This window comes from Miscanthus floridulus, chromosome 8, assembly GCF_019320115.1.
Source record: "Miscanthus floridulus cultivar M001 chromosome 8, ASM1932011v1, whole genome shotgun sequence".
NCBI classification, from domain to species: Eukaryota; Viridiplantae; Streptophyta; class Magnoliopsida; order Poales; family Poaceae; genus Miscanthus; species Miscanthus floridulus.
The window spans coordinates 206,247,655-206,257,593 of NC_089587.1; the positions used below are offsets into that span (position 1 = coordinate 206,247,655).

General features: G+C 48.5%; 1 protein-coding gene across 2 annotated transcripts; it reads left to right on the forward strand.

The window, feature by feature from the left end:
- Positions 1-403: 403 nt before the first annotated feature.
- On the forward strand, positions 404-2,688 carry LOC136478023 (homeobox-leucine zipper protein HOX16-like). 2 transcript variants are annotated; one of them, XM_066476344.1, is made up of 4 exons: positions 404-1,091; positions 1,213-1,357; positions 1,464-1,703; positions 1,802-2,688. In XM_066476344.1, exons 2-4 carry the CDS (start codon positions 1,232-1,234, stop codon positions 2,330-2,332), a joined length of 897 nt encoding a protein of 298 aa, XP_066332441.1. In that variant the 5' UTR covers positions 404-1,091; positions 1,213-1,231; the 3' UTR covers positions 2,333-2,688. The 2 variants fall into 2 exon arrangements, with proteins under 2 accessions (XP_066332441.1, XP_066332440.1); XM_066476343.1 differs by having other exon boundaries at positions 1,221-1,357.
- The last annotated feature ends 7,251 nt before the right edge of the window (positions 2,689-9,939 follow it).

Consider the following 9,939-nt stretch of genomic DNA (forward strand, 5'->3'; position numbering starts at 1 on the left):
AGCATTCCCGTAATAATTGTTAAATACGAGTATAAACAACCTTGCAACTGTGCATGGTTCGCGTCTGATTTCGACTGAAACCGTAGTGGGATTTTTTTTTTTTGCTTGAAGGTAAATATAGAGCAATTTTTCAATCAAGCTGACCTTTGCATACGGCGTTTATGCTCCCTTGAAAGAAGATCCTGAGTGAGTTCTGACCATGCCTTTGTCCCCAAGTGGGCTAGGCTAACGTTTCTCACCTTTCAGCGCAAAAGATGAGATGAGATGAGAGATCCTCTCCTCTGCCGGGCCTACCGCTAACACCGTTCGTCTCCCTCGCCGGCCACCCACCGCTGCCACCAAGGGGCAAAATCGTCAACCCACCTTGCCCCGGCGCCTATAAGAAGCTCCCTCTCCATTTCTTCAAACTTTAGTTCCAGAGCCCTCCAAAGCAAAAAATATTATCGAATAATAAAGCATTTTCCTCATCGAGATAAACAAATAGAACAAAAAGGTTTTTCCTTTTTCGCAACTCCATCGTCCACCACCAACCTCCTCCGATCCAGCCGCCGTAGCGTAGCGTAGCCGAATTGTCCCACTCCGGGACTCGCCAGAGTTTCTCCGGCCGACTAGAGGCTAGCTGTTTCCGGCGAGGTGCTCGATCGGTCGATCTCCTCCGCGCGGCTGAGGAGATCCCGCGGACGCTCGGGGGGCTGGGGCGTGCATGATGGGATTTTGGTTGATTCCGATGGAGACTCCGGCGAGGCTTCTGTGGAGCACCAGCTTCTTCCGCCACAAGATCGCCGCCATGCTCGCCTCCTCCTCCTGCTTCTTATAGACCCCACCCCTCACCGTCGTCGTCGGCAGCTAGCTAGCTCGCTAGCTTCTGTACATACGTCGACGCCATATAGATACTATTAGTCTTCATCCACTCCCGATTAAGTAATAATTCAGGCAAAGAAACTCCAAGCTTTTGCTTCGATCGATCTTGCATTGATCCATGGAGTCCGGACGGCTCATCTTCAACGCGCCCGGCTCCGGCGCCGGGCAGATGCTCTTCCTGGACTGCGGCGCAGCCGGTGGTCCCGGCGGCGGCGGCTTGTTCCATCGAGGTATTAATCCCATCCAAATCTCTTTGTTTGCATCTTCGTACATGGTGCTTCATCCTTCGATTAGATTTCGATCTTGGCTTGGAATTATTGTTGTGAACTGATTGGGGTTGCCATGTGGGAGTGATGAAGGCGGGAGACCGATGCTTGGCCTTGAAGAAGGGCGCGGCGTAAAACGGCCCTTCTTCACCTCGCCCGACGAGCTCCTCGAGGAGGAGTACTACGACGAGCAGATACCGGAGAAGAAGCGCCGCCTCACCCCGGAGCAGGTAGTCAACTGCTCCTCTTGGCACACCTATAGCTAGGCAACACGTAGATGCATGGCACGGCCTGTCGACCCTGACGCGTGCATGGGCATGGCGCGCGCACGTGCAGGTGCATCTGCTGGAGAGGAGCTTCGAGGAGGAGAACAAGCTGGAGCCGGAGCGCAAGACGGAGCTGGCGCGCAAGCTGGGCCTGCAGCCCCGCCAGGTGGCCGTCTGGTTCCAGAACCGCCGCGCCCGGTGGAAGACCAAGCAGCTCGAGCGCGACTTCGACCGCCTCAAGGCCTCCTTCGACGCTCTCCGCGCCGACCACGACGTCCTCCTCCAGGACAACCACCGCCTCCGCTCACAGGTATATCCTCTCGATCGCCCTTAATTAGCAACCGAGCAGAGCTTTCTTCCATGGCGGTCTCCAAGTACGTTACTGATGAATATTGTGGTTTCATTCAGGTGGTGTCGTTGACCGAGAAGCTGCAGGAGAAGGAGGCGACGGAGGGCGGCGCCAGTGCTGCCACCGACGCCGCGGCGTTGTTGCCGGCGGTGGACGACGTCAAGGCTTCCTTGGCCGATGAGGTCGAGGAGCCAACAGAGCCGGCGGAGGACGCGGCGGCGTTCGAGGTGCAGCAGGTGAAGTCCGAGGACAGGCTGAGCACTGGCAGCGGCGGGAGCGCTGTGGTGGACGCGGACGCGCTGTTGTACGGCGCAGGCGGCCGGTTCGCCGCGGCCGTTGATAGCAGCGTGGAGTCCTACTTCCCCGGCGGCCAGGACCACCACTACCACGACTGCGGGATGGGTCCAGTAAACCACGGCGCGGGAGGAGGGATCCAGTCGGATGACGACGGCGCCGGCAGCGACGAGGGATGCAGCTACTACGCCGAAGAAGAAGCCGCCGCCGCCGCCGCGTTCTTCGCCGGACACACCCACCACCACGCGGACAACGACGAGGACGCCGGCCAGATCAGCTGGTGGATGTGGAACTAGCAGACGACAATCTTCCCGCGGGGATCGACCGTCAAATCAAATCTTGTGCCAAACAAAAAATCGTGCCGTAATTTTCTTTGCGCAACGTTGTTGTAAGTGTAAGCCTGTAATGGTGAATTATATTCCTAGCTATGGTTATGGTGAGAAAGTGTATGCATGCATGGTAGGGTAAAATTGGGTAATTAATATTGTTAATCCCAATCACTCGTGGTGTTGGCGAGAAGATCAATAGAGTTGTGGGAGAAATAAGTGCATGGAGGCAAGTCTCTTTTTATGGCACAGTGCCTATGTCAAATCAGGTGTTACCAATTGGAGCTTTAAAATTAATTTACTGTATGCATTTTCGCATGATTAAACGGTGAGTTCTGCAGAGTGAAACTGAAACTGCTACTGAATTAATGAATGTAACAGTTTCCATAAAAAATTTAATGAATGTAACAGTGCCTGAAAGTGTTATGTAAGATTGAGGTCTGTAGAAAACAAAGCAACCATGAATAGCAGTTGGCCAGTCGGTTGGTTTCTGGGCTGATAAGTCCGGCTGGTACTGGTTTGTTGTAAGAGAAAAACACCGTTGACTGGCTAATAAGCTCTGACTGAAATCAACAAGCAAACAAAGCAAACAAGTGTCTAGATGATGGACACTGAATAAAAATGTGCGCTGGTAAAAAGAAGTTTTTTCTCTCTGCTTGATCCAATCCTCTCAAAAGAGAAGTGTCTTTGGCCACCACCGCCACTCCCTCTGTGCTATCGCTCTCACCGGTGACTTTTAACTGTTTACAAGGCTGATGCATCCTCTCATGTCTCATCCTCGCATCAGGTTTGCCCAAGAACAGCGAGGCATCTTAATCCCTCGCGCTTAGTACATGCCATAAAATTGTAAACCATGCCACCAGCTTGCTACGATTAAAATAATATAAGCACATGTTGTCATGCATGGGGATTTGACATTTCTTACACATGCAAAATCTCATCTCAATCTAAAAGGACAGACAAATTTTTTTTTTGAACGAAAGGACAGGTAAACTTTTGTTACCGGTAGCTCTGCTGATGCTCTTCCTGAGCCTTGCATGATTATATATAGGGCCCTGATTATCGATGCCATGTAGTAGTACTAGTGTTCCTGCATTACAAAAGCAATTCTATCTTGGCCGTGATTGGACACGGGAGCAGCTTTTGTCTTTGTACAGCCCCCCACTAATAAACAGCCAAGATTCCATCTCCCCTCCTGGACGGCGACGTCGTCTAGATAAGCTTTGTGTTTTAATAAAGAGCCGCCAACATGTGGCGTGATGGGGCGCCGTGTTAGCCATCTAATTGAGCCGATAATCTCGTCGCGGTAGCGGTGCTCGTCGGTTATAAAAGAAAAAAAAATCTGTGCCGCCTGGGGATGAGAATATTTGGATGGGGGGCCTCGCCGTCCGAGCATCTATCGGGGTTGCGATCACTCCTGTCACGGAAAGCAGAGACGTTTTCATTTCTGAAGGTGACCGCGAGAAACTGATGGGACGAACGGGGGGAGAAGGCGTGTGGAGTGGAGGCGGCGTGCGGCTAGGGTAGTAGCCAACCCAGCGGCGACGTAGTGGTATACTATCAGCAGCTTATCAGGGGGCGAGCGCCGCCGGCGTCCACGGCGAAATGAGAGGGGAGCTGAACGGGTCGTCGTCGTCGTCGTCGTCGATCAGGAGGCGGTCGATAAGTGGGTGTTAATTGCGTCGGACAGACAGGTCAGCTGGTCACTAGGTGCGGACGCTGGGCAGATCAAAACAGGCAGGATGTCGCTTGAAGGGGGTCTCGTCTCGGTGACTCGGCGTGCCATCCATCGACCATCGTGTTGGCTGCTTCGGTACCAACCGCTGCGAGGGGGCCTTCGCTTTCGTGGCGCCCTGGTCGGGCCAGCACAGCGCCGCAGTCTTTGGCGTCTTGCCGCGCTCGAGATAGCTGTCGTTTGGCGCGCCGCGCGGGTGGCTTTGGGGATCGGCAACCTGACGACGGACGGACCATCGGCGGCGAAAAAGGGAGTGTTCGGTTCGGGCGGAAGGGAGGGGAGGGGCCGTGTGCGGTGTGCGGGGCTGCGGGCACTGCCGACGCCACGCGGGATCTTCAGCGGACAAAACCTTGCTTGCTTCTGTACCTGCACCTGTACCAAACAACCCGGCGCCGCAGCGCACGGTACGCTCCGGCACCGTTCAGCATTCACGCTCAGCGTATCCGTTGCAGGGTCGGGCCAGGGGGAGTAGCTGATGCCTAGCAGTTCGATAGCTCCATCGTGCAAAACGACACGGCTTGCTGCCATAGGGGCACCAGTAATGAAGTATTTTTTATATTTTAATAAAATAGAGAAAAAGTTAGCTCTCAATCAAGAGATAGACTTATATACATATTTCAAGAACACGTGAGATCGGCTTAAAGATGACTCTTACTGTTACGGTTGCCCAAGCGAGCTGGGGGGTGTGTGTGTCAGGACATTGGCACACTGCGTGCCAGTCTGCCACGTTGGGCAGGAACAGATGGTGGGGCCGTGTGGGGTGGAGCGGAGCGGAGGAGCCTGGATTGGATCGCAGCAGCAGGCAGCAGGCAGCAGGGTGGGCACATGGCATCTGCTGGAGTCTGGACTCTTTTCTCATGTTGATCTCCGCCGTCGGCAGCACAACCCAACCAACCCCTGCCCCGCTCGCCATGTTCCGTGTCTGGAACTGGGCGTTCCCACCCCGCTCCACAGCAAGGGAGCCAGCCTCGCACCGCACGCATCCCCCAGGAGAGAATTGGCTATAGACCATTTATAAAAGATGTAACCTCTTAGTATGACATCAGGAAAGTTCATCTTCTTTGTCGACCATCAGTTCACAAATTCCATTCCTTAGACTGTCTCTAACCACCGCGATTCAAAATATAAGACTCATTCGTCATTTGATAGCGTTACAGGTAAATAGTTCAATATCTATTTTTGGTCTTCTCCAGCAGCAAGACCCAAAAGATAACCCTTTCTGTAAATTAATCTTCAGGAGAGAGGATACTCAGATTTAGGTTATGCCTCTCCCGACACTTAAAATGAGTCTCCATATAGATACTATGTTGAAGGCTATATGTATTTTGTTGGAGACCTATTTTAGATTTGGGTTCCGCAATGCGTTGGAGACAACCTTACGGGCTACTGCCGTCAACCTGCAGCCTGTTCGCTTGATCGTAAACGATCATAAATTTTCAGCCAGAATAGTATTTTTCTTTCATACCAAACCAGCCAGCAGTATTAATCCACGATCGTATATGATGGTATCAGCACCAGCCGAACAGGCTGCTAGCCTCTAACGTCCCTTAACTAGAGGACGAAATGTCCATTCTGCCCTTCGCTGATGTGCCTTGTGTTTACACCAGAATTTGAAATAAGGATCTCAGAAGCTCGAGCGCTCCCAAGATCATGTCAGCAAGGGATCAATTGCGTACAGATCGAAACCAGCTGATTCGGATGCAGCGCTAGAATCGACTTTCTTCAGATAGCGCCAGCAGATAACGACAGAGGCTATGATCGGCGCTGAGACGAGACATGCTGGACTCTACAAAAAGGGAAAGATTAGAGTCCAAGTTATCTTAAATTAGAAATGTTTTCATTATGCCAAAGATTATATTGAGTCGTACTCGAGCAAGGTTCGTTTTTAGGCTCCGGGTATAAATATCAAACTCCGGCTATTATAAAGAACAATCAATCAAATACAAAGTCAATTACTTTTTTCGGCTCCGACCACCCCTTAGAAGTAGGAGTAGAGTAGATCTCAGCGAGTTTTTCAGCGAGTACGGCTGCATCGATCCGGTCGACCTCCACTACTTGTCTATAAGTACCGTCATGGTTTATACATCTATTCGTATGGCTGCATCGATCCGGTTGACCCCCACTGCGACTCTAGTATAGGCTAGTTATCGATTCTTGTCTAATTCAAGTATGGCATGTGTGATTCTGCCTCACACCCCACTGCTTGAATTAGATCAAGGTCAGGTTATCGGCTCTACCTTAGTATGGCAGTCTTTGGTAGATTTATTAAGTTGCCGATATTGCTTATTGCTTTTATTGTTTATCTAATTACAACAATATCACTCTACCCGATTGAGATTAATCCGGATCGACCTTATATCTTGTTCAACTCATCGTTTGTTAATCTAAAACTGATCTAATCTACATCTTAAGCGATGAGTTATATTTTTTATCGGCTGTTTTGCATCAATCTTAATCGTGCATAGCGTGCGGTTAAGGCATGTCCGATCTTGAGTAGATCTATTAGTTAATGAAAACCGTTTTTGGCCCGTCATCACGGCCTGTGGGATTCTGCCTCTCACCCCACTGTTGGCACCGTGGAGTGGGAATCGTTAGTTAGTAGACCTGTTCCTGAGAAGGCATGACCTTAACTGTGCGCTATGCCTGAATCGGCTGTTTAGCCGATATCAAATGCTTTTACGAATAATTCACATTACGAGATCATTGATGTAGAGATAAGTTGAAAGATGCGTTAGCCCCATGATCTTGTTATGGTATTACGGCCTGTATGATTCTGTCTCATGCCCCACTGATATTAGTAATGAGTTAGGGTCGTCGAGTCTATTGTTGTTTCTACGGCCTACATGATTCTACCTCATGCCCCACTGGTCATGGCGATAGATGAGATCTAACATGTTTATTAGATTTACCGTTATTAAATGCTTAAGAGGTGTTGAGTTGTTTCTTTAAATAAAAGGAGTTCGGTTACTTGTAATCATTGGCTCAGTATAAACCAATCATCATTGATATCTTATTGCCAGTGATTAATATTTGCTTAAATAACATTTATCCTGAATGATAACCGATCCTTCTTATACAACTCCATGAGCTTTAATCGATTCATTCTTGTGAACATGCTGGGATCGGCTATTTAGTCGATTTCCTCTCATATCGGCTCTCAGAGCCGCACATTCGGAACTGCCTGGCAACACCGGCATGTTCCGCCCTTAATTACTGATAAGCTTTCTCTCTTTATCAATTACAGGGTCAAGTTGACTGGCACGTCTCGGGAGGATTGCACAAGATCGACCACCCTTGCGCTGAAGCCAGACGGATCTGCTCCATCGAGCGGACCCTTCCAACTTGCTACGTGTGTCCTCAACACGGAGGCGAGAATTCTGTGTCGACATATGTTTCTAGCACGCCTGGTGGGACACCACAATCGTCATGGCGGCTCACAACAACTACAACATCCTTATGGTACACTATGAAGACCTACCTAATGAAGATAAGGATACCATCAGCAAAGCTACAGAAGAATTTTAGAAGAAGTGTTTGTTGTCCTACACCAAAACACGTGACAGCATAATTATTCAGAAATTTCTACTACCAAGAGTTCTACTACACGGGCAGACAGATACAGTTGAAGCTGAAGATAAGCGTTTCTTTATGGAAGCCATAGACAAATCTGTTCGTGATGCCATATCAAGCTGCAATGAAGCTTTCGTTGACGCATTTCACAACACCATGAAAGAGACGATTCATGGGATTCCTGTTGATAAGGTTGGATCGACTTGTTACAACATTCTAGATCCATCGACCCAAGAAACTAATCAAGTCGGTACCAGCCATCAAGAAGCAGTAGCAACTGGTAATGGTGATGTCCAGACACTTCAAGGTTTATTTGAACAAACTCCAGGTACTGCTACGAATCAGGTACTGCTATGAATTAGGTACAATACAATCCTAGACCGTCAATACAGCATGTACAACAGCCGACGGGACAAAGTCAGAACCAGATGATCAATTTTGGCACATCAGGCCACATACCATCGTCGGCTCAAAAAATAGCACCATCAATTCAAAAGATCCATAGAGATATAGATCCTTATGTCTATAATCAGAGACTTCAAGCAGCAAGCCAGCAAATGACCCAACAGATTGAGATTTCACAAGGCTATCACTATGGCACGGATTATAACACCCTCCACATGATGCCAAATCCAGGATATCAAGGCACGTGAGATTTCAATCCACAGATGGGCCAACAAGTACCGAGAAATCCAAATCCGCAAGCTGATGAGTTGCTGCTAAAGGTGACCGAGATGATGAAGAATCAGTTCGGTCTGAAGCCGAAAGGGCTGACCTTTTCATACAAACGTCCATATCCAGAATGTTATGATTTGGTCGCTCTTCCTACAAATTACAGGCTCCTAGAGTTCGCCAAGTTCACTGGTCAAGACAGTACAAGTACAATAGAACATGTTAGTCGGTATCTTACATAATTGGGTGAAGCATCAGTTGAGGATGCCCATCGGGTTCGTTTCTTCTCCTTATCCCTGTTAGGGCTAGTCTTCACTTGGTTCTCGTCACTACCAGTCAACTCCATTGCCAATTGGGCTGACCTAGAGAAGAAGTTTCATACATATTTTTACACTGAGACTGGAGAAAAGAAGATCATCGATCTGATGACCATGAGACAGGGGACTAATGAATCGAGCACTGAGTTTCTTCAGAGATTCTGAGAGACTAGGAATTTGTGCTTCTCATTAAGTTTGGCCGATGATCAGCTAGCTACTTTAGCTGTCCAAAGGAATGCTGCCAATGTGGAGGGAAAAGCTGCTAGGACAAGAATTTGACAACTTGGGTCAATTGGCTCAACGAGTAGCAGCGCTCAACAGCCAATTCCAGAGTATGCGCAGAGACACTCGATTCCAGAAGAATACCACCATAGCCGAAGCTTATGATCTATACTCAGCAGATGACGGCTATGAAGATGAAGAGGAGGAGGTTGCTGTAGCTAAATGGAATTGGAGCAAGAAGACAGTAATGGTGCTAAATCCTTGGGAAAGAAGAGTCGAGGAGAGCTATGACTTTGATGTTATGAAATTGGACAAGCTCTTTGACTTTTTACTTGAGAAGGGCCAGATCAAATTGCCGGATAATCATGTTATGTTGCCCCCTGAATAGTTGAAGAATAAGAAGTTCTGCAAGTTTCATAATGTCACTTCTCATTCCACTAATGAGTGCAGAATTTTGCGGCAGCATATACAAAGGGCTATTCAGCAAGGGAGACTCAAGTTCGATACGCCTCGGAAGATGAAAGTTGATGATAATCCTTTCCCAGAAGATCAAAATATGGTTGATGTTGGGATATTTAAAGAAAAAACTAAGGTCCTAACATCGGCCAAATCAAGAAAAGATGGAATAGTCGATCCCAAGATGTACATATCGACTGATGAATACAGAGAGGTTAAAAAACGTCATGATCAGCAGAAGAACCGATACGAGTAAGGGGAAACATCAAAGGATGGAGCGACGAGGCCGCGAGTCACATCCCAGATCCTGTTCAATAAGTGGCGACGGTAGAAGGAAAAAGATTATCAGCAATGGTTAGAGAATCAAGAATACCAGCGTCAACTGGAAGAAGAGAGGTATGAAAGGAAGCAAGCCGAATCGCACTGGAATTGCCCTTTCTTCAGATACTGCTGGAACGAAGGTTTAAAATTGCCTACCAGACATGACTGTCCGGAATGCAGTAATCAATATTGGGAGTTTAGGCAATCTCAAATCAACCACCGGTCTATCCATACCCAGAATGCGTATCATCATAATAACATCGATCGGCGCTTAAAAATAAAAG

Bases quoted from the DNA above. Each gene is read 5' to 3' on its own strand.
- LOC136478023 (XM_066476343.1), top strand. From the start codon at position 980: ATGGAGTCCGGACGGCTCATCTTCAACGCGCCCGGCTCCGGCGCCGGG. The intron at 1,092-1,220 runs GTATTAATCCCA...GGAGTGATGAAG, and splicing joins CGGCGGCTTGTTCCATCGAG to GCGGGAGACCGATGCTTGGC. The intron at 1,704-1,801 runs GTATATCCTCTC...GGTTTCATTCAG, and splicing joins ACCACCGCCTCCGCTCACAG to GTGGTGTCGTTGACCGAGAA.